General features: G+C 43.3%; 2 protein-coding genes across 2 annotated transcripts in view; one reads left to right on the top strand and one right to left on the bottom strand.

Moving 5' to 3' along the window:
• Nucleotides 1-845: 845 nt before the first annotated feature.
• On the bottom strand, nucleotides 846-16,781 carry dos (daughter of sevenless). Its single transcript, XM_050183900.3, has 7 exons — nucleotides 16,525-16,781; nucleotides 14,414-14,542; nucleotides 12,519-12,678; nucleotides 8,507-9,886; nucleotides 6,653-6,725; nucleotides 6,440-6,530; nucleotides 846-3,224 (listed from the first exon to the last, which is right to left on the bottom strand). Exons 1-7 carry the CDS (start codon nucleotides 16,585-16,587, stop codon nucleotides 2,985-2,987), a joined length of 2,136 nt encoding a protein of 711 aa, XP_050039857.1. The 5' UTR covers nucleotides 16,588-16,781; the 3' UTR covers nucleotides 846-2,984.
• A 240-nt stretch (nucleotides 16,782-17,021) lies between these two features.
• The window catches only part of LOC126536866 (calpain-D-like), a 28,946-nt gene continuing 20,981 nt past the window's right edge, over nucleotides 17,022-24,986 (top strand). The window contains exons 1-3 of the mRNA XM_050183890.3: nucleotides 17,022-17,487; nucleotides 19,421-21,068; nucleotides 21,535-21,721. Coding sequence (XP_050039847.1) covers nucleotides 17,252-17,487; nucleotides 19,421-21,068; nucleotides 21,535-21,721 — 2,071 coding nt within the window. The 5' untranslated portion in view covers nucleotides 17,022-17,251. The remainder of the gene's footprint in view (nucleotides 17,488-19,420; nucleotides 21,069-21,534; nucleotides 21,722-24,986) is intronic.

The following is a 24,986-nucleotide window of genomic DNA, read 5'->3' as shown; positions in this document are numbered from 1 at the left end:
AAATTGGTTGCATTTGAGAGAGCAAGATGCTAGCTACTACAGAAAGCACAATTTCGATTTAGAGCCTGTAAATAAGAACTCCAGGAAATTGAAAAGTTTCAAGAAAATATGAAGCTTTTCTTTTTTTACAAAATTCACAAATCCATAATTCTACACCAGAAACAGATATTACAGAGCACCGTAAACTACACGTGTTAGAGCATCTAAACCAGACAAATGTGATATCTCAATTTGCAGCTTAAGTAAAATTTTTAGAATATTGATGAGGGTTTTGCAAAAGTCCTACTCACAAATTACTGCTATATTTCAGAGCTGTGTATAATACATTATTCTTTCCTGCTTTATATATACCCAATATGAAGGGCAGCTTACACAACTATGACATATTTTTTTAATTGATAAGTTGTAGTTAAAAAATTCACAATAGCCTTTTTTTACAATTTTTAACAATTTTTGTTGAAAATATGACAGCCTAAATAAAAAAAGCTGCTTCTACAGTCACTAGACCTTTAACCTTTTCTTTTAAATGCAAGAAACCTGATCAAAATTGGCGCAGCACTGCCCAGAAAAACGATTTCTCCATTCCTATGCATTTAGATAGAAGCTCTCGAGCTCAAGCTTGCCACTGAAGACTGCTGCCCCAGTCCCTGTGCCAGAGCTCCATATAAATTCAGATTCTTCACAGATAGTGTGCCCTGTAAATGTTGACACAAATAGTTCAAGCCAGGTCAAGCCAAGCAGACTTGGCCAGCTATAGCTGTTGCGTTCCACCTTGGGGGCACCAAGTGAAGGGTAGCAAGAAAAAGCAGCGGTAGCTGCAATGTAAGAAATGGATCTTGTGCACATTGTGATAATAACCAAACCTTTATTACTTTAACCTGAATAACACTTGTTCATTGTATGTACAAACATCTGAGCATGCGGCAGTAATGTATATAGCATTCCCACAAGAGAGGGCTCCATACAGTCATGAGTGTAACAACAACATTATATTGTAAAGGCTGTAAGTAAATATACTAACTGCAGAGCCACTGAAAATGCAGTCAGAACTTTTGTACACTATAGGTATTAAAACCCCGAGCCAAATGAACTTTGTTCGAAACACTAGCATTGCATGCACAAATTCCAGTGCATTTTGGTCAGAAATAAGATATTTATGTAGAAAGCAAATCTCTGCTTTAATTAAAAATGTGCAAGGAGCAATCCAAAAGCACCTGGAAACATGCAGCCCTGTGTCGACGGAGACTGGCATGCTACTCCATCTCTACGGCATGAGTAATGAGCTAATCTGAAAGCACTTTCTTTTGTGTATGTGAGTGTATATATGTTGGCAAGGACAACAGCATATATTTACATCATGCTCTCTTGCAATGATATGCCGATACTGTTTCACTTTAGCCTGTGATGCACTGCATGAGAATTTGTGGGTGTATTTCCATGCATGCATGCATCAGCTGTACCTGCAGAAAGGCATCTGAAGTGTTTGTCTTCCTCTATAGATGTCCTCCTTGCCCCTTAATCAGTTAACCATTCATAAGTTCAGCTATGGCCCATGGCTTCCTCTCTAAATGCTTGTTTCGACATGTTTCCACATGGTCTCTCCCAGATGTAAACAAATCCTCATGCAAATTCTTTATTCCTTCAACTAAATTACCAAAGCGAATGTGAAACAGCATCAACACGCTATTTAAAAAGCGCACAATGTGAATGAATGTTGTTATTTTCGACAACTAAAATTTCTACATTAGCTCATAACACATACTAAAGGCACCCTCCAGTGGCGGAGCAGTATACCTCTCTTAAGGCTAGGCCAGCATGTACCCAGATACGTTTAGACCACTCCTTGCATCGATATAAAGATTTCTTAAAGTGCTGTCAACAAGTGCTACACCATGTTCAAGCAACCATATAATTATGGCGATGTCGTCCATTTGTTTCAAGGCACATTCGAGTATATTCACAAACACCACGAGCACGAAATCGATGGCTGATGCCATGCAGCTCACAATGAACACGGTAACAAGTATCACATAGAGCCGGCACAAGAATGACAATGCTGAATGTGTTATTACTGGCAATGGCAGCACAGTCACAAGTAAAAGATATGCAACTGACAAATCAACCATGCGGAATTGCTAAAGAAATGGCTGTACAATTGCCCTAACAGATGTCATACTATATACAAGTTGCTTTACAGCAGGCAATGGCATCTGCAATATATGTATAAAAATGCATCTACTGGGAAACTTTCAAATAAATATAAACTCTATAGATTCATTGGTGTTCGACGTACTCACAAAGGCTCTGCTGTAAAATGGCTACTCAACTTCTCCTAAAAAAAAAATATGCAGCAACCAAAACAGGACAGATTTCTTTTCTTTCTGCATGTCTCTCGTAGCAAGTTGACAACTTCACGATAACACAACCTCAACAGCAAATGCAAATACAGTGCCAAGTAAATTGAGTCACAACACACTATTGCTAATATAAGAGATCGAGTGCTTGATCAGATATGCACATAACTATTACGCGGGATCAATGCACTCCAATGTGCAAGCATGGGAAAAATGCAGCCAACCAAGTAGGCAAGCAAGGATGGTGTCGGCTAAACATGCTTCATATCAAAATAGCCCCTGCTTTGATGTCACTAAAAAATACAACCTAAACAGGAAAGCATGAATAAGAAATGTTTGGGACAGGGTACCAAACCATCACTACACTTATAACAAGCTATCCCTAGGTTTACTTATGGCACACCCCATTACCTGCAATGTCTGTCATGTGGTCAGCTATTATGCTCCAAAGGGTGCAACTTTCAGGCATACAGACACGTTTGTGCAGTTGACTTGAGTGTTTGTTCTGTGGATATCATCGCACATATTGAGCCTGTTCCTTTCGGTATTTACAACCTTTGATGAGAAGTGTCAATGTGCACTGCAGCTGGCCTCTAATTCAGCCTCACAAATGCACTTCAAGGTAATGTTTTACTTGCACGGTTCACCGTCCTTGTGACTGCGATAGGACTCTTCAACGTCCTGCCGTGTTGTGTTGAAGGCCTTGGTCTTGACAAAATCTACTGTTCTGTAAACAGTGCCAGTTCCACCACCAGTGCGCTGCTCTGGTGATCTTGGGCTTTGTGTTGGCCCTGGATCGGAGTCTAAGTCCAAGTCAAGGTACTGGATCTCCGCTTTCTTCTTTGCTCCTGCACTGAGTTGCCTTATGCCCTGCATGAAAACCGCCTGTACTTGTAGCAATGCTTTTATCAAATTCTTTTTTTTACAAAAGCAAAACGTAAGCACTCACAGATTTCATGTCGCCACTCATTTAATTGTCACTTTACCAATCTTAGAAATTTGTATCAGTATTTCTACGAACAAGTATTACTTGTCCACGCTATGCTACGATTTTTCTTTTGCTTGTTGGATAACAAAATTGTGTTTGTCAACTCATTTCAGATTATGCAGATGAGATTGGGCACCAATGTATTATATTATTTGGTCGTTTACCTTCTCTCTGTTATAAAATCAGACAATGAAGGATTCACGCTTTAAGCTGCAATAATTCACAGTAACATTAAAGGGTCCCTAAAATGGTTTGGACAAATTTCATTGGTGTGTAGGGCACAGCTACAGTAGAACATTCATAACACAGTGTAAATGAAGTGTCTCATATTAGGAGAGCTATGGGCGATTACAAGTTACCCTCCTCCCTAGCCATGCTTTTCCTCCCCAACTCATTTGCAAGCAATAGGGGCTAAGGTCCACCTTCACTGGCTCTGCATCATGATGTCATCATCATCATCATCAGCCTGGTTATGCCCACTGCAGGGCAAAGGCCTCTCCCATACTTCTCCAACTACCCCGGCCATGTACTAATTGTGGCCATGTTGTCCCTGCAAACTTCTTAATCTCATCCACCCACCTAACTTTCTGCCGCCCTCTGCTACGCTTTCCTTCCCTTGGAATCCATTCCGTAACTCTTAATGACCATCGGTTATCTTCCCTCCTCATTACGTGTCCTGCCCATGGCCATTTCTTTTTCTTGATTTCAACTAAGATATCATTAACTCGCGTTTGTTCCCTCACCCAATCTGCTCTTTTCTTATCCCTTAACGTTACACCTATCATTCTTCTTTCCATAGCTCGTTGCGTCGTCCTCAATTTAAGTAGAACCCTTTTCGTAAGCCTCCAGGTTTCTGCCCCGTACGTGAGTACTGGTAAGACACAGCTGATGTGACACAGCATCATGATGTGACGTCATGTAATCTATTTTCGGTGTCTTGGAGCCAGCAGACCAAGCCTCTCTGACCTGGCTATCAATCCCCAGCGAGAGCTCTCCAAGCAGCTAGTGTTGCGAGCGTTTTGTTGCAGCGTCCAATCGCTGCACGAGCAAGGTAATGTGGTAGTATTCCTCCTACGTGAAGTGATAGCCACAAACGCACAGATCCTAGGGACAATCAGATACTGTCAGCCTGATGTGCTGCTGTCACTTCGCTCGCCTGTTGCCTTGCGGAGGGACATGATGATACGGCTTGACATGTTGCCTATCCCGATATTTGCAGCCCACAATGCAATAAGATCGATTCATGGTGCTCACAAAAAAAAAACCTACAGACCAGCACTGATTGTGCAGCTTGCGTCAGCACGAAACTTGTAACACAAAGCAGACACTTGCTGTGTGCTGGAAAAGCTTGAGTGTAGTGATAAATTGTTATCGTGTACATTTTTGTAATTTTTTAGCAAGACAATTGAACCAATATTCCAACTATTAACCCCCCCAGTGAAACAAGGAGGAGAAAGGGCTGCTTTCGGAAAATATTAGAACGGGAAAATGCCACGCTAGAGGCAATCACGCAAGTGCAGCCACTCACACCCTTATCGCATGGTTTAGCATTATGTCATCCTTATTCTCGCACACAAGCCGCACTGAAATGCAAGAGCAGCTTTTCTATGGAGAATATTACATTTCCAGAACCTAGAGGTGTGACATAATGCTAACACACATCTCTCGCATTTACCACTAAATGGCCACTGATTTTTCCCTTTCTGCGTCAAAGATATTCAACACCCTTAAAATAGTAATAGTATACGCCCCAAAGGGTGCAAGCATATTTAAAAGTGGATGTCACTATTTCCAATACAACAACCTCTTGTCGCTTATTCTTGCGAGGCAGACGACGCATAGTCCTGCAAGCCTCTGACCTCATGATATCAGGACAAGGCAAAGCCACGTTTAAACACACACACACACAGTAAGTGCACATTTCGTTCTTTCTTTTCTTTATAATTTAGCTTATGCATGCCGAGACACGATATATTTACAGTAAAGAAAACAGTGCTTGTACGACGGGCTTCTAATTAAGTATTACGGATAAATATATAAGCCGGATTACGCTGGCAGAAACAACGCAACTGCGCTCGCCAGCAGATCCTCTTGGAAGATCGAACACTTTTGATGTATAAGTCACTTCAAGCTCAAGGCGCAGATTTACAAATGATATGGACCTGTGGTGTCGAATCTTCAGCAACTAAAGCATTGAAAAGGAGCACAAGAAGCCCGTCATCATGCGATGAGTTGTTGATCAGACCCCCGCCATTAAAAAAGAAAGAAGAAAGAGAGGGAGAGATAGGAGGGAGAGAGAGAAAAGAGGGAAAGCGTCAGCCTGATGCATTGCTGTCACTTCGCTCGCCTGTTGCCTTGCGGAGGGACATGATGATACGGCTTGACATGTTGCCTATCCCTATATTTGCAGCCCACAATGCAAGAAGAGCGATTCATGGTGCTCGCAAAAAGAAACCTACAGACCAGCACTGACTGCACAGCTTGCATCAGCACGAAACATGTAATACAAAGCAGACGCTTGCTGTGTACTTTTTTTGTGTAATTTTCTTAGCAAAACAACTGAACCAATATTCCATTTGTTCACCATAAATTTGAAAAAATTACCGATGACGCAATGTCAGTAGCCAATCGGGTGGCTCGCTCGAATGACGTCGTGCGCCCCTGCTGCACAGCAGATGACGGGGCGGCTGAAAACTCAGGGGTACAGTGCAGCTGCCATTGGTAGCAAAGTACATTTTTAAAACCTTATATTAAGTTACATGCTTTATGCAGAGCACATGAGTGTGACACTTAATGATCAGAAAGACCTACCCTAATGACTCTGCATGTTTCTACAAGTTCATCAAAATCGTTTCAGGGACCCTTTAATGGTAAACCACATAGTATGCAAGACATATTTCTAATTGGCACATTAGTAAATACAAACGAAAAATAAAATCTAAAGTTGTAGGCTAAGAAACCCTGGCTATCTTTATTTTATTTTATTACTTGTTAGCTACTTCACAAGGTGCTAGAATTTGTGATGAACAACACAGCATACAACCCAAGGAGACCAACATCACCGAGCAAATGTACCAGAAGTGCTGAAAACACATACCGGGTCATCGTTTGTGGAGTTTCGTCGGCTACTGCTAGCACTTGACCAGCTATCTTCATCAGGTGCCAGCAAGTCACCCTTACTTCTCTGCCTGCACATAAGGAGAAAAAAAAAGGGGGGGAAAAAAAGAAAGAGCAGCAATTGAAGGAAACAGAGAAAGTATATAAATAAAACTGTACTATGTATGCAAATTAAAGCAGATGTTCCCTGTACCTTGGCCTGCTGGGAGTGGTGTGGCTGCGGCTTCTGTTCGCAGGAGGAGGAGCTAGAGGAAACACATGGCCACCTGGAACAAGCAGATTGGTCTACTACCAGTGTACACACACTACTAACCGGACTTTCAGGCTCTTCAAACAAGCATAACAATGACTGAACACAATACATGTACTATAGGTAACGTCTCCGAAACATGGCAGCTGTGACATTTTTCCGGCTCCTGCAATCGCCTACAGACCATGCAGCCCGCAAGAGTACAGCCTCAGAGGAAACGTTGCTTGGGTGTGGATTTGGACACCACCTATAGAACAGCCAATACTGGCAGGAGACAAAACATTAAATATTCGAACCTTGACATAAGGAATTTAGAATTATTGGACATAAATAACTAAATCTAGAATGTTTATAGCCAATATTTTATAAAAAGTTCTAGAATGTTTATGGGCAGATAGAAAATAATGCTGAAAATTCAGTGCGTGATATTTGTGACACCTCATATTAAAGGAAGTCAGATACTACACTCGCTTACTGTATAATCACCAAAGTTCAGAAAAAGATTGCAGTAGCTCGACTACATAACTGAATGCCACGTCAACTATGCTAATCAAACAGGCAAGTGCATTCAACATTGCGAAAACAATGTATCTTACACACAGTGTTGCTTCATATGCATATAAAATCTTGCAAATGTGACTAGTGACCTTGAGCAACAACTGAGTGCATAATTTAGTGGCAGGAGCTATCACAGTCAAGAAAATAGCTATGTGGGTGGACGAAAATCGCACCATGTTTACTATACCTGTTTATCCTTAGTGATTCAGTGCTTCTTCATGGGGCCAGCATGCTGGCTGCCACTCTTAAGGCATCAATGTCTTATTCTATATTTAATGCATATATTTTAAGGACAAGCACTGCACTAAGTGCCACATCACAGTAACAACTTCTTAGTGACAAAGTTTTATCTTGAGTGCTACTTACCACGCTAACAGCATTTGCACTAATATCTATGGAGAATTATATAAAACTTGATGTGTGCAATACAAATCGTTCCCACTCCAGTTCCCCAGGTAGCTTAAGGTTTCACAAGCCGAACTGGGCACACAGCTCTCAATGGACCCAAGTTGCGTGGAATATTTTGCATGCTGCACTATATGTAAAAAAATATTTTGAATGATCAACAGCAATTCTGAACTGGCTTGAGACAATGTACTCTTATGTTTACTATGTTGGCACGTAAGAAAATAACAAGACAGCATTTCTTTTTTAATAGCAGTTTTAGAGCACAAAGCTCAACAAGAAAAACTTGGAACAGTGGCATGAACTAACAATTATTTTAAATCAGAACAAACACTGCCGCATTTATAGCTGCATGTGGTCGAAGAGAAAAAACAATTTCAACCGTAAACACATGGCACCTTGTCAATCCCCTCTTTCTCTCCTCCCTTCTGTCTAATATCTCTTTCTCTTCAAAAAACAGATATAAATATTATCATGTATCATTTTCCAGCATTCTCTATGTAAGGTCTATTTCCTTCAGTGACAGTACAATAGTGCAAATGCATAGTAGCACAACAGACGTGCAAGTCACTTCAACGATACAGATGCCCTCACAAACATACTTCTCTCTTCCCTCGCATATGCCTTAACAATATGTACCACTTTCCAGCCTGTCATCTACATGCCTGATAATAGTGGTTCCTTCAAACTATGCAATGCAGAAACACCAGAAAGCATGCACTGCCCAATTTACTGAGTTGTTGATCTTCAATGTTACAACCATCCAACAATGTAAACAAATTAGCCCCAATTGCCACCTCTTTAACACATCAGTAAGAGGCAAGATGGGCCCACCTGGTGAGGTACCTTCAGTTGAAGCTTTTCTTGGCTTCAGGCCACGGTTTATGGCAGGTGGCACAGCAGTGAGGTTGGGTGTACCCGGACTAGTGGAGGAGACATTGGCGTAGGCACCAGGGGGCATCTGTTGCACCTCTGCCTCATCCTTTGCCACAAACTCTGTGAAGGATGGCTTGTACTCGTAGTTGAAGACATTTTCCCTGCTACTGAATGTCCCTACAGGAGCATTGCAGTAAGCATGTTTCCTCGAACCTGGTGCTGCTGGGGCAGGGACTGATAAGTTTAAGCTATCAGGGCTCAGTGAGGACTTTGGAAAATCATATGTCTCGTCCAGCGAGAGGCGTGGAGGAAGCGGGATGCCACTGGATGACGTTCTAGGCACTGGCTCTGCTGACCTCGGCAGGTCGTACAGCTCATACGGTCCCCTGGATGGTGCTGCAGGAACGTCGTAAACCTCGTGTCGCAGCACATGCTGTGGACACGGAGGAACACTGTAACCATCACGCATTCCACCAGCCGAACGTGGCACATCGTACGAGTCCTGCTGCGACATTCGTGGTGGCTGTGAGGGAGGTGGAGGCACGTCGTAACAACTGGCCACTGGCCGAATTCGGATGTTGGGTGGTTTTGGTGGCCGTGGAGGTATGACTTCATCGCCTGTGATGTCTGCCGCACTGCCTGCATTTTGGGAGGCAGAGGAGGGCCGTGTGGCAGATGGCCGGTCATAGGACTCTTCGGTAGCATCCTGCCTGGTAAGTGGTGCAGGAGGCACTGCCATTCCAGCACGCCCCGCTTTACGCAGGGTAAGGCCAGCCCTGCCAAGGGTATCCCCATTGTACACATTACTGTTCTGAGAAGCAGCCGGCTCAACGACATCTTCCCGACTGCTCGTAGGTCGCAGTGGAGGCACAGGGTCATAGCTGAACGCTTGGCTACTGGTAGCCATTCCTGGCAGTGAAGAGTCCTTTGGATACGTGTTCCAGTTGACCTTAGGGGCTGGTACAGTGGAGTCGAGAAGACTGGCGCCCCTCAGTTCACGCATGGGCTTCTCCGGAGGCCGTGGCATTCGGCACATGGCATCCATAACAGGATCTGGAGATGTTCTGCCCGTGCTGCATCGAGGGGTGTCATAAAAATCGACCAGTTGGGTCTCGGGACATGACTGTGGAAGCCCGTTACCGACAGGCTTTCCAGTAATGCATTCACTGATAGGAATATATGGATTGGAGTCATCGTTTGAAAGGCTACTTGGATGGTCAGCAGCTGCAGAGAGTGGGGGTGGTGCAGGCTCTGCAGGAGTTGGACTTTCATCACTTGGCAAAGACTGTTTGGGAGGCTCTGACGATGGCTCAACTTGTGCTTCTTCCGAGGCGCCCTCTGTGGTTTAAAAAAATTGCGCAAGGACAAGAAAACCAAGTTGTCATTCCAAGTTCCACAATAGAGGCATGTTGGCTTGATGTTGGCACACAGTAGAAGAGAAAAAAAATGCAGCAAGCTGTGTAACATATATATCTAATTAAAGGTACTTAAATAGCACTAGACAGTAGTTGAGCATATGAATGGCTAGTCAAAAATTTCGTCTCCATTTCTGTGCTGGGGATGCAATTTGGTTTCCATAACCATAAATACAGCATAACAAGCATAATACAGCATAACCATACAGCAGAAGTATACAGCTGCAGTGAGAACCAGAAGCAAGAGTTGTTTCTTGACCTGACTATGAAACAGACTCCCAAACAGCAAAACTGGGGTACATGACCTGCAAACCTGTGGAAATGCTAACACAGTGCTGCTGTTAACAAATGAGGCTCAAACAGGAAAATTCAAATCAGAACGGAATATCATAATATTAAAGGATTGTGTTTGAAGTAAGGGACATATTAGTGTGCGTGACAGCTTTAACGTGCAGTACACTGTACAATTTTGGGAAAAATTAATGGCACTCTTGAGCGAAACCAGTCCACGAAATTTTCATTGTGTGTCCTTGTTTAATTATTTAAGCCATGGACGAGTCTCACTCGGTTACAATTTCTTTTGCAATAAAGTTTTGAGGACGAGTTTGTCTCGTCCGCATGTTTAACCACACTCTTTAAGTTCCAGTAATGGGCCAGGCTGGTTCAATCTATTTTTACTTTCTGGGAGTTTCTTCTAAATGATGGGGTTTTACGTGCCAAAACCACTTTCTGATTATGAGGCACGCCGTAGTGGAGGACTCCGGAAATTTCGACAACCTGGGGTTCTTTAACGTGCACCTAAATCTAAGTACACGGGTGTTTTCACAATTTGCCCCCATCGAAATGCGGCCGCTGTGGCCGGGATTCGATCCCGCGACCTCGTGCTCAGCAGCCCAACACCATAGCCACTGAGCAACCACAGCGGGTTCTGGGAGTTTCTTCTTTGGCCACTAGGGGGCCTAGACTCTTTTCATTAGGTTCGTTCAGTAGAGATGTTAAAAACATGTCAGTCACGTGCTGCTGTGCCCGTCGTGAAAGTGCGGCCCACATTTAGTTGAGTCGTCAAGCCCCAAAGTTCATTTGCTTCTGCATGAAAGCACGGACAGTGATGGAAGTATTTTTAGTGCTGTAGACACATCCGAACACTCTGATGGCACCAACTACGATGATCGTTTTGATATGGCATTGCAGTGAACAAAGTTAGAAGGATGGAAACTTCTGCCAGCGCCTCCTCATTTTACAATTTGTGTACTATTTGCAGACAAAAGTTGTGAATTTACTACACCTATCCATATATATATTTTGAACCTGCAATAAATTTGCTATCCAGATGTGCAATAAAAAAAAATTTCGTTTTCTGGACACACTTTGGGATTTTTCGTCAGCACAAAGGTTAAGCTAAGCTGCAGAAATTATGTTTGTCCACGACAGCATATGACATGGTATGTCACATAGTTGTCTCACCTGTTTAAATGTTGACGGGCTACAAAAAAATGGAGGCATTCAGAGCAGACATACAAGAGTGATATTCTCAAGTGATCACTTTGGGAGATAGTTTCATATTTTCACATGACTTGGTACCAGGTGCATCCACATATACGGCCGACAGCGTTTCCGGCACTGCGCGAAGCACACTATCTGGCACAGTGCCAGGAGTGCCGCAAGCCATTTACTTACGCGTCCAGTGCCGAGTCTCGCAAAATTGAAACCACCTACGAAAGTGGTTGCCCAAGAATACCGCCCTAAAGCTGCTAACTTCAATGCATGGCTTTTTTTCAAACAGGGCGCGATTATACTATTTGCACATAGATAACACTCGGGCAAAAAAAAAGGTGCCATGTGCACACTAAACCACATAAAAATTATACGAATTATTTTCCGAACAAGGATAATAATGATGACGAAATTAGAGACGACAACGCCAATCTTAAAAAAGATATGATCCTTGGCTGGCGTTCCATTGCAGCACATATGGGTGTAAGCCCCCATTACCAAAGTTCTATGTTGTGTCACAACACAGAAATACTAATATGAGGGTTATTATTTAAGACAATAGCAAGACTGGGTCCTGTGTACATGAGAAAGCAATCACTATACATGTCTAGAAAGGGAATAACCATCTTTTAATGCCATTAAGTGTATGCACAGGAGTAGGAAACAATATTATTTTAATGTATGCACAACACGTTTGATCCTTTGTAAAGATTACCTATGTTGACCTGTACATCTACAGACACGTGCAATATGAACTGCAACACCGGTGCCCGTGGTCAAAGGGGCTCCAAGACTGTACGGCTGCGCAGACACAGGGCAAGTTCCAGACCTAAACACAGCTTCAATTAGTGGTATTTATTAAACCTCTATTTCCCATGTCAGGGTCGCTGCGCAGCCCTGGAGCCCCTTTGACTACAAACAAGGGTGATGCAAGTCATATTGCACGCGACTGTACATGTGTATTTGTGCCCTGTTTCAAATAAGGTTATTTGCCAAACTTAACTTTTTTCAGAGTTAACCGTCACATCAACAAGGCCAAACCTCTATTCTCCCTGCCTTACCTGTTTCAACCCGCATGCGTAGGCCGCAGACCTTACAGATGCAGTCCACCCAGTTATTCATGATCGCTTCTGAATCAGCCACAAGATAGTATGTTCGCTTCGACGTCTTTATGTCGAACATGTACTTGGACTTTGTCACCACCTCCAGCTCAGCATCAACCTGAAGGCCACACACATTAACAACTTTAACAAGTGTTTTTTGGCAAACACTTGAAGCACATAGACTGCATCAGCTTAACGAAAACCCAGCCAGGCAGTTACTCAGTTTTATTGCAGAGGAAAGTGCCAATAAGTACTACACATAGCTATGTCCCATAATGTGTCAGAAAGGATCTGCAGGAAAGCAGCAAACAGAAGCCCAAACACCAATGCACTCATGCCAGGTTTTAGGTATACATAGCCAAAAGCAAATTTTGAGAAGCTTAATAGCAATTATTAGCACAATTTATAATGCCTAATACAGTAAAAATTAATCAAAAGAAAGGAAAAATACATACTCCGTCTATAATGTGCTATCTTTAACAGCATATTCACCTAAACACATTCTATATTCTACTAAGGCTAATGCTTACAATACTGGGTCGCAATAATGTAAAACTATTCCACTTTGATACTATAAGGGAAACTTGGGCGAGTAGGTAGTATAACTCATGTTTTGGAAAGTAACAGCACTAAACAGACAAGAACATAGGCAAAGAAGAAAAATTGTCTTCTTTGCGTAAGTCCTTGTCTGTTTAGCACTCTTACTTTCCAAGCAATCTATTCTACTTTGAATTTATTCCACAGCTGCCATTAGCCCTCCGTGATTGGTCAAAATTTTCTGGGAGATGTGCACTTTGCTTGTCTGTCAGGCAAAATGGGCACTTAAAAATTTTAACCAATCACAGAGGGCTAATTACGGATGTGGAATGAGTTCAAAATGGAATAGATTTATGTTATCACGACCCCGACCGTCAGATTCTCGGATTAAATAACAAAAATGTTCAACTCTCATTTGAGATCTTGAATCACATACTGTGACATTTTTGTAAAACCTTCAGTCTCCAAAAAACACACATATGAGGTTTGCAAGATGTTTTTAGTAAAACTTTGGATACCCTTCTAGTACACAATCTTTAACAAACATTAGCTCTTGATAGCCTTGTAATTTATGAGAACAAGCAACAAATGCCATTTAGCTTACTATTCTTATCATCTATGAGCCATGCTGCAGCATTGTAGCATGTCTGTCATAATGGTACACATGCAAACAGCAGTGCACATGTTAAACATGGCAATATTAGCACACTTATGTACATGAGGACAAGTGTTAGGGAGTAACTGCACCAAGAACGTCAGGATATGCAAAATGTTCTCTCGGACACTGATGCACAGCCCTTGCAAAATGTTTTAGAGTCAGTGTACATCTATGGCAGTACAGTTTTGAGCCTTTTCACTAAAAGAAAGCACTTTACCTGACTGCAAATGTGTCCAAAACACAGGAGGCAAGTAAAAAAGTTATCTTCACGACTTTGCTAAGTCTCAAATTATGGTGGTTGCACACAAGTACAGCGTTCTAAAAAGCAAAGCGAAATACGCAAGTATGTTGCTGCTGGCTGTTTTAAGCACTGTGCACTGCTTTCTTTGAGATATGCTGCTTGATACTGAACCATTCTACACTCAGGCATAAGTCAACGAACATGAACAGAAAAAAAAAAAACGGTACATATAGGCCAAAAGTTTAAAATGCACAGATACAAGCTTGCCAACAGTTCCGAAACAAGCACACAGTTCATTTTTTTTTCAATTGCACATTGCACATGCGTTGGCTGCCAAATTATTTTATACATTTTGCCACAGATCCGACATTCCTCAAATGATTGCAGTCGATTTAGTAGTACAAGAGGTTTGCCCACCTGGTCACACTGGTCAAGATCAATAGTGCCTTTTAGCTTCCTGTAGGTCTGGTCTGTGTAGTACTCTAGAACATACTGCTGCGGAACTTGGCCGGATGGTCGCAGGACAAACCACCGTCGCCTCCATTTCTGTAACAACAGAGGTCACATAAAGACCAACATTAAGTTGTTAAGCAAGGGTAATTGAGCAGACGCAGCTGGTCCCTTTTCTTACAGACGCTGTTGCTCTAAACATGCTTCTTCATTGCAACCAACCTGCTACATCTACCATCTGCATGAATTGAAGCATGGACAGAAAAAAGCCAATCAGAATGCAAACAAAGCATAAGTACATGGGAGTGCGATATTCAATCACTCTGCTGCTGATTTCGAGCATGGTGTAGTCTCAAATGTACATTTTGTAGTTTGAACCAAGCAACCATTACAAATAGAGGCGAACCTGGAAGTACAAGTTTTAGTTGTCTTTCACTTGTTCACATTTAGATTTATTTTGTTAGTGCAGAGGACTAAACCGGAAGTGAAAAACATAAGTATTTTTTTTTCGTATGCTCACATATGAACTTCTCATATTTCCTGTGATGAAACCATGTCGCATAGCATTACCATGCAAACCAAGAATAAAAATTTGACTTGAGAAGCAGTTGTGTTCTGTCTCTATCACTTCTTTTTGGTTTTACAGTAAAAACTTTCATTATGTAACTGATGCAATATATCTGTCATGTTCATAGAGTGACAGCTACTGTTTGAAAAAGGTACAAAATGTGTGATGTGACTTAGCAGGGCTGTGCACAAAGCTGCAATCAGCATTTTAATTTTATGCACTTTGCTAATTATTTAATGTATAATGAAAAAAATAATTTATTGTAGCACATGTTGATGAACAGTTACAGGAATAACGCACAAGGCAAAAAGTAATGGACAGTACAAAAAATTAGAAGAAGCAACATAGCGCAGACACCCCTAACTATTTATACAGTCTCTCATGCTGTTTAGCATGCTACAGTACTGTTGACCACCTCTTCAAACTTTTAGCAACAAGATGTCTTTTAAACTTTGGAATATCTTTAAATTTAAAACAACACGTTACATTGTATGGTTCGATGTTACTTCATGCTTGTATGCACAATATTCTGTAACATAACCTGTTACTGAAGACAAAAAGAAACACCTGAAAGCAATTATTGGAAAGGGTAAAAACACGAAATGGAACAACGCAGTACACAACGCCTTTAAAATTATGCTTCCTTTTTCTCCGGTTGTGAAAATGTATGTGAGCAAATGTGTAAATGGTAGCACTTACACGGGCACGGAGTGCTGGCGAAATGATTTTGGAGGCTTTATCAGTAGCCGCAAATAGGCTGTTGCGCCCACGGCGCGTCGCCAGACTGCCACCATACAGTTCCGCTTTGATACAGTCTTATCAGGAAGGCACTTATTGTTCCGTCTCGGCCCTTTGCCGACGTTTCCGTGCGCCGAACTCGCTCACATGCTTTCTTTTCCAGTTATTCCCCACAAGTTATTCCTTAGAATTCTAAATCTTACGCAATGAAGGAAAATATATGCAGCTCCCGAATACATGGACTTTCCTTTTTCTTGCTTGATCAGCCGATGACAACCAGTCTGTCATTTGCTGTCACGTAACAACAGAGCGGCGCGCGCACTGAACATATTGTTGCAGACTCCCTTATTACTGCGTTGTTCTGTTTACAACATGCACAAGATAACTGGCATGAGTAGCTAACGATCGGCAGCTCGGCTACGACCACATGGAGAATTACGTCGAACAGCTGACGTGACCGCCACAGAACTGCGCGAGCTCACTACCGCGATGAATCAGATGTACATGTATGTGACTGTAACTTCAAGGTAAACGAGGTGCTCGTCAAACAATACAAGGCGTAGACGACGAACGGACGACAAACACGCGAACGAAACAGAACGGGCCGACCGAAACCCAGACGTGTTGATTTACCGCTCTCCCCCAACAGACCGATGAGACTGAAGAGGTGTCAATGGTTTCAACACACCACGAAGACAGCACTTGAAAAAAGCAAAGCCTAGACAATGGCTGGTACGGGCAAAAACACATCCTGCTACCGCGAATAGCTTACCGCACGTCGGATCCTGCGCTCGGGCGGCGATTTCACAAGCCATCCTTCGTAGACAACCTCCATGGCACCGTTTTGGGTGCGAAGACACTTGTTCCTCTTGAGCTTCCTAAGATCGATCGTTCGTGTAAGTGAAAAGGATCGAAGTACGCATGAAATTCATCATCGAAGCACTGTCACGCGTCTTATTGGCTCCGTGAGGCCACGTTACTGCGAGTGTAATTACGACTCGATCCGTCCGTACGAACCCGTAAACCTACCCCTAGCCCGCCTCGCCCCCTCTGATGCATCATGCCGGAAGTCATCACGCACGCACACCCGTTTGCGCTCGACAGTTTTCCTTGTACTTCACATCTCTAAAAATCAATGTTCGAGCAATCATTTCTGTAGTCATTAACGCAAATTTCGAGCGATATTTTGTGCACTGAGTCAAAATACGAGAAGAAAATAGGAACAGCGGGCGCGAAGCCGCCTATCGTGCACTGGATGAACTAACGAGCTAGCGATGTGCTGTGATTGCTGTGATGTGCTAGCGACGCGCACAGAACCAGAACCAAATCAACAAGGATCTGCTGTGTAATCCTTGACTGTTGTCGAGTAGCCCTAAGATCGCAATGATCCGAAGAATGTGGGCCCCGTTCAGTTACTGCATCCGTGGTCGTCGGAAACTGAAGCCACTTTCTTAATTTCGTACTCGCTACACGACGCGCAGTCGGGTCGTAAATGCGCGATGGGCTCCAACGCTTCCGTATTGCAATGGCACTGCAAAAACTGTACCTCCATAAACCCGACAGACAGCGGATCCTGCATACGCTGCGGCGCAAGTCGAACGGTGCCCGAAGACGACGATGCATCCAGGGAACCATTGCCCCAAAACTCCAAGGACGGGTCTTCGAAATTCACTCTAACATCACGTCGCGTGGAGAGCCGAGTGGAGCCTGGAGCGTTTTCTGTTGCTCCTGAAAGGTAATCCGTAATGTAGTGCTTCGAACCTGCATGCGATCCAGCATGACTATGTTTTCAAGAGAAATAAATAAAAAATACAGCAAACAAATTGCACATTCAATAAACGTTGTATGAGAAAACCAGTGCATGTTATTTCTGTTGCAGTTAATCGGTCTGCTGAATGGCAGATTAAGCACGCACTACGTTTGCGATGGGCACAGGTAGTTCCATACACTGCTGAGCAGCTGCTGGGTTAGCTTGGAAGCTGAATAGATTAGCGGTCCAAATCGCCTATGTCCTAGCATCTCTAAGCACATCGCCAAGGCTATTTACATATTGCACTTTGTGTATTCTAGTGAAGCAGAGTGCGCACGCACAGTCAACACGAACGTTACTTTTATTTTTATATAATTCTTTAACTGTGAACAATTTGTCAAAGGCGCCCGCAGTAGCATGCGCTTGCCGTAGTCGGCTTATTGATCGTGCACCGTGAATCGCAGCATTTAAACTTGGGGAAACAGCACTCAGGCGCATGTAGTATAGCTCGTCGAACAAGGCACATAAACGAAAAGTGTTCGGCAAGAAGCACGCGCGAGACGCGGAGCGGATCGATTGTGCGTCACAGCTGATCAACTTACGAAGGTTTCGAGTCGCCTCTGTTTTGTTGCCTCCCGAATGCTTGGCGCCGTGCTGCGAAGCGTTTTGGTGCTGCGTGCCTTTTTTTCTGCACTCTCTTCAAGAATGCACACCAGAGAACGGGCTTAACTAACTTTGCGTAGTTCACATCGACGAGTTCCGTGATAAAAGGCGGCTATCCTCACCCACGCCGTATCCACCAACCGCGACACTGCGTGTATCTGTTTTCGGCTTTTCCCGACGCCGGTACGAGCGGTATCGTCGCCGCGTCGGCGCGACCGAAGGACACGGTGCATGCGTCAACCGACGACGGGCGGGTTGTAACAGGACGGCAACGCCGCCCACGCCCACTTCAGAGCGCTGCGCTTCACGCAAACGTAGAAACAAGCGCTTACGCTAAATCTACTATCAATTGAACCGCATATCAAACCGTAGTTTGCACGAAAGAGCCTGCTTTTCCAAATTCGGTTGATGACCCCTTATTTTGACGACAGCAGCGTGTTTTATAGAAGCAACTTTTCCAATGCCTCCAACACTTAGCCTGTTGAAAAACACATAACAATGCAGTACGCTTGGGGCACTCATTGTTGGCTGTGGTCTGCCAATATTTTCTGGTGTCGAGTCTGACATCTCTAATCACCATTTCGACCATTTTGACAGTGCAGGCGCCAAAGCTATGGTCCCTAAAATAGAGGCTGTACCGACACATTCAAAGATTGCCAGCGACAGAGTCCTACTCTTTGATGCATGGTGTCATGAGTACATCACTGCAAAAAATGAATAATTAAATAATTATTGTAATAATAAAAGGAAAATGTTTCCCATTGCAGCAATGTGGTGTGACTTGGAGCATAATACAGGCTTTCATTGCTTCACATACTATACATCTTTATCAGTTCACCATGCATATTATCACCATGCATGTTGAAAAAGTTCTCAGTATTAAAAGATATATAGAACTCCTTATCCCTTCAGTTTAAAAATCAGAACTTCTAATTTGTTAATATCGTGATATTGTTCTTATATCGCTAGTATATTTACACACATTGTTTCAATAATATATGTAAATTGATGCTTATTTTCATGGCTACTACTGAATGTGTGCCAGAAACTTGATTGCAACTGCTTCTTTAAATGTAGTTTGCAGTGAAGTTAATATAGTGTGGAGCAACTGTGGGCAATATTAATTCTTTGCTCCACATTCTTCCATATTAGGCATGAACATGCAAATTTATTTACTGTTGGCAGAGGTCCTTCACACATTTTAAACCTTCTCTCTCTCTCTTCTTCCCTTGTTCCCCTGTACAAAACATATCAGGAACCCAAGCGAGAACTCTGAACAGCACATCTATGACTTACCCTGTGATGATAACACTGAAACTTCTGAAAAACAGGAGAAAAAGCCCCGGTGCATAAGTTGGCATGGATTGCCAGATGAAGATGACTCCGTCATAGATGATATTCCCGATGACCTGCCCCTACCCCCACCTCCAGAAGATGCAGATGACACAACGGATTCTTCAGGAGAATCTGCTAAAGACGATGAGCCCTTGTATGTAGAGCTTTCCCAGTGCCTGTCTGAGGATGCTAGTGGTCTTAATAGCAATGGTGTTGTAGCAGGTGAAGTTGTTATCAACAAGAACTCGCCAGCAAACTATTTAGACCACACATTCGTCAAGTGCATCAAGAAGAAGAAGCCAAAAAAAGATGAACCTGCTGATCCAGGTACACCACCACGGCTCAGCGAAAAGTGGTACTGCTTCCAGTGCCAAGAATGGAATTCCTTGTCTAATAAGGTTTGTGTGGCTTGTGGAGAGCCATTCTGCGATGACATTGTTGCCACGGGAACTTTAAATGGAAAAACACTAGGTCGTGACACAACAATCAGTTCAGCAGATTATGCGACACCGCCAGAAAGCCCATCTTCTCTCATCCCAACGATTGAGGAGCCGCCACGACATAGGCAACAGCCACTCATTCGACGAGCTTTGAACCGTCTGTTCAGGCTGAGTGCAGAAGGTGGTGCACTCGTGTCGGCTATAGCCAATGCCCATTCCGCAGATGACGTAACACTTCTGGATTCCCCATGGGTGTGCAAGCGATGCTCACGGCACAATGAGGCATCATGTGCAAAGTGCCCTGGCTGTGGGCTGTCCCGCATGCCAGCAGCAACCTTTCCACTGTTGCTACCACGCAATGCGTTCAGCCTTGGCTTTCTGGCTGAAGTTTTGGGTTCTCAGAAGCGCCATTTTACAGCGCGACGAAGCCGCTCACTTTCTGAAGTAAAAGGAACTCAGACATTAGATGGACGCAAAAGCTCTCCATCAAGCCCTGCTACCGGCAATGGCCTGGCTGCTCCCAAGGAGGACATGTGGATGTGTTCAGGATGCTCATTCGCTCACAACCCATCTTCGGCCTCGAACTGTGAAGTGTGTGGGACATCTGATGGCCGTGGTACCATTTCGCGCTGGGTCTGTGTGAAGTGCACATTAATCAATCCGGGCCAGGACCGATTTTGCAGTGCCTGTGGTGGCTCCAAGCTAAATAGTGTGGCAGCAAAACGTTACCAGACACTCAAGCCCCATGAGAGTTGGGTGTGTCCTCACTGCACCTTGCGTAACCCAAACCACCTTGCTGAATGCTGTGCATGCAGCACCCAGCGGCCACCACTGATTAATGTTGGCACAGCACGAGCCAGCACTCGCAACCGACGCATGACAAAATTGCTCGGGGAGCCCGGTGAAGATGCTTGGGAATGCCCGTCGTGCACATTTCTTAACTCTGGCCCCCACGCAGCTTGCGAAATGTGCTGCACATCACGTAGCCTTGTGTCCCTTCGACCGGAGGCTGCACGGCCGCGGGGTGCCACAGGACGTGGCGAAAGTGAACTCATGGAAGAGCTGCGCCGCATTGAAGAAAGCGAGGCACGAGAGCGGTGGGACCACATTGTCTCATTTTGTAAAGCGGTGAGTGCAACAGGGGCATCCAGCTTTTGATGTTTCAGTTTCTTAGTGAAGCACATCTTAACATAATGTCTTTGAAGGACAACATGAATGAAATGATAAGATGGCTGGGAAACATTAGTTCAAGCAACTGCTGAGGTAAACATGATACTAGAAGTAGAGACTTAGATATTTGTACACTACCCTCAGCATTGTAGAAATGTGTTATGTGTGCTTTTATCTCAGTTGTTGTTAGAACATTGCTTTAAATTAGCAGATTCAGCAGTTTTTCATAGGAATGGCAAAGTAGAGACTAGCTTGATTTGTTATACTTTATTACCTACTAGTACAAACTGAAATCAATCTGACTTGCTCTAACCAAAGCACACTTATAAAGAGTGCTTCCTGTTAACTCATTGGTATTCACAACTCTGCTGTAACAAAACTTGTGCTAGTAAATTTATTTTGCTCTAAATGTGTTACCTTGCAGAATCGGGAGCCCTTTGTGGACGACTCATTTCCACCTCTGCTAAAGTCACTGTACTACAATCCTGATGAGCCAAGGGAAGAAATTGCAGTCAAATGGCTTCGGCCATTTGAAATAACCTGTGACCCCAAGGAATCCAAGATATCGTGGACCGTATTCCGAACCCCAATGCCATCTGACATATCCCAAGGTCAGCCCTGTCACCTAAACTTCCTCTCTTTCCCCACACCTTTGCCCTAGTTGTGGAGTAGCAGGCCAGAGATGTACTCCTCTGGCTGACCTCTCCACATTTCTTATCATTAAACTGCTCTGTCTCTTTCACAAGGTCAGCCTGGCTGGCAATACATTCAAATCCCGCAACAACGAAATTCTCGCGACAGCAAAATATTTTCGTATGTCCAGCGAAATGCCATAGGATTCAATGTATTTTGTACCTCTCTGCAACGAAATGTCGCTGTACTACAATCCCGCAACAACGAAATTTGCCGGTACGCAACCCCGCATATTACCTACTCGCATAGGGCTAGCAGGCTCCAAAATGTCCTCAAATGCAATTGTTATGCACTAAAATTGTGTAAAGTACCACCACATTACACTTTTGTGGGCACCGCCATTTTTGTTTACAAAAACAACCAAGCGTCAGAAGCGATCACATGCGCTGGAAACATGTCATGGCCACCATCTTGTTTGTTGATCGCCCATTTAAAGTGGCGTGCATGTTGCTACCGACATGTGACGACAGTTTTTGCACACCTACTAGAGGAGATCGTAGATCGTTGTTCAAAACGCACATTCAATTGCGTTCCCCGCAGCTGACGACTCGGCGCAGCCTAGGCCAATCGCGTGAGGCAAAACTGAATGCAAACTGAATGTGCATTTCGAAGAACAATCGCCGATCACGGCAGTGCACTGCATAATGTGAGCCTTGGTGAGAAAAATACTGCAAAAAACAAGGAAATCCACTTCCCACCGACATGGGATTGTTTATGGCACTTGAGATTCCGGTTGCAGCATGGAGTGCCATGCATTGAGCCATGATTGAGCGATAATATGGGAATACGCATACCTTTGCTTCAAGAACGCTGGTTTTGGTGCCACCTGACAGGCATCACATGCAAATTTGGTACCGGACGTAGATTTGCGCAAAGGGCCCGTAATCTCGATCGTTTGCCTTAGGGTACACGAGATACAATCAATTTAGCGCTCAGCACTGGACGCATCGGCGCCTACGGGCGACAGCATGCGCTGGAGAAATGCTGCTGCATGCACTCTCGCTCTGCATCCGGTGCCAAGTTATGCAAATTCTTGCAAAAGTGATTGTATCTCTGAAAGCAATTGACCGAGAATACTGCTCCGTGGCAGTACTGCCACTGCTGGTCGACGCACACGGTGCACTTTGTACTGTCAGCAGTGCAGTTCTATATCCTCAAGCAAAGCTTGCCAAAGTAGGCTAATGGAATTTTGACCGTGAAGTCTTGTTCTGCGATGCATTACTTATCTGTGCCGTCTCTTTTCGCGACAATGAGATTCTTGCGAAAACAAATTTTTTCGCGTTCCCCACTGATTTCGTTATTGCGAAGTTCAACTGTATGCTATTTCTAAGAACGCAGACATTCCGTTGTTAAGTGAATGTGGTTTTGACATTCAGTTTGTGCTCCTGGAACCTGTTTTCTAAATCATCATTCAGTGGCATGACTCTCCCTATGTGTTAGTTGGCTAAACAAGTGCAATGAAAGAAACTTGTGAGCAAGCTTTTTAGCAATTGTATACACCAAAGGCTTGTTAGCACTTGATCTTTCCTGCATACTAATTTTTGAACTTTCAACTGGTTTCTGGCTTCAGGTCTGGCTTGTGTTTTCAATTTTTTTTCTTGCAGTATCGTGAACAAAATTAAATAAAATTAAATCTTCCCATCAGAATTATATTCATGTTACATAGTTGAACACATTGCTGGCATCAGCAGTGGAAATGTCTTGACTTCGCTGAATGCCTGCAACTAAATAGAAGCATCACATTGAATGCTATGCCACATGCTGCATAAATACAAGTCTCAATTAGTGAACTGTAGGTTACCTGAAGTGAAAGGTGTTGCCAAAAGCATATGATATGTTGAGAATATGGCACTTTCTCAGGAACTGTTGCAACCTTACGACTCTGTGGCCAAGAAAAAGAATTTTCCTCTTTTAATTTGTAATTCTGTGTCATCTGCTTGCATTTATTGTCTATATAAAACCTGTACCAAGAAATTTGAAGGTTGGTGCTCAAACCCTGAAAGCTTTTTCGAGGACTGGAATTGTCGCATCTGCATCTTCACTTTCTTCAACACACGCTGACCCCAGTGAAATGCAATTCTTTGATTAGTCGGCTGTCATTGAGTCAGCTAGACAAAGCAGTTGTCATCACAGCACTCTTTACTCAATCATCCGGTTTATGTAGTCATTTATTTATACCAGAAATAAAGAAAAGCATTTGTTATTACGCCTTTTAAAAATAATTTTGTAACTGAAGTGAACTTCAATTGGTTATTTGGGAAAAAGTTACAGTAAACAGCATGACCAGCAATGTTTTTGTTTCTTGCACGTAAGACATCATTGCATTTATATATTTATTTTACAGTTGGTACATTCTTAACTTTGGTATAAACAGTTTCTTAGGGCTCTGTTGCTTTACGAAGCTGCAAAATACTGCACAAAGTTGTGGCATATGATGTCAGTTTTAATGATGAATTGTAACAAATACTTGCGGACTTTTGTTGGTTTAATAATTTTATCAGGTGATGTCCCATTGATTGCTAATATTGAACTTGCTAATTCTAAATCAGCAATTCGCATTCACCTGCCCTGTGGAACAGCTTGTCGCAGCTTTGTGCTGGTAGATAGGTTGAATTAAATGAACGAGTGAGGCTAGCTTAGCAGGACTCTTTGAAGAATTATCAGACATTGTTTGGGATATTATCGGCCTTAGTGAGATTAGAAGAACTGGTGAGGCTTATACATTGCTAAATGATGGCCATGTCCTCTTCTATAGAGGTCTCCCTGATAAGAAGCAATATATGGTAGGATTCCTAATTCATAAGGACATAGCGGGCAACATTGATTAATTCTACAGCATTAATGAGAGCTTAACGGTAGTAGCAATCAAACTTAATGAGAGGTATAGATTTAGATTAAAGGTAGTACAAGCCTACGTTCCAGCATCCAGTCATGACGGTGAGGAAGTAGATCAGTTTTATGAAGATGTTGAATTAGCAATGAAAAAAGTGCAAACTCGGTGTACAGTAGTAATGGGCGACTTGAATGCAAAAGTGGGGGAAAGGAAGGTGGGTGAACAGGCAATTGGCAACTACGGCGTCAATTCTAGAAACGCTAGAGGAGAGATGCTGGTAGAATTCGCAGAAAGGAATAAGCTGAGAATAATGAACACCTTTTTCAGGAAACGTAGCAACAGAAAGTGGA

Source organism: Dermacentor andersoni, chromosome 4 (assembly GCF_023375885.2).
Source record: "Dermacentor andersoni chromosome 4, qqDerAnde1_hic_scaffold, whole genome shotgun sequence".
NCBI lineage: Eukaryota > Metazoa > Arthropoda > Arachnida > Ixodida > Ixodidae > Dermacentor > Dermacentor andersoni.
Note: the sequence above shows the minus strand (reverse complement) of the source record. Positions and strands in the feature narration are given on the sequence as shown.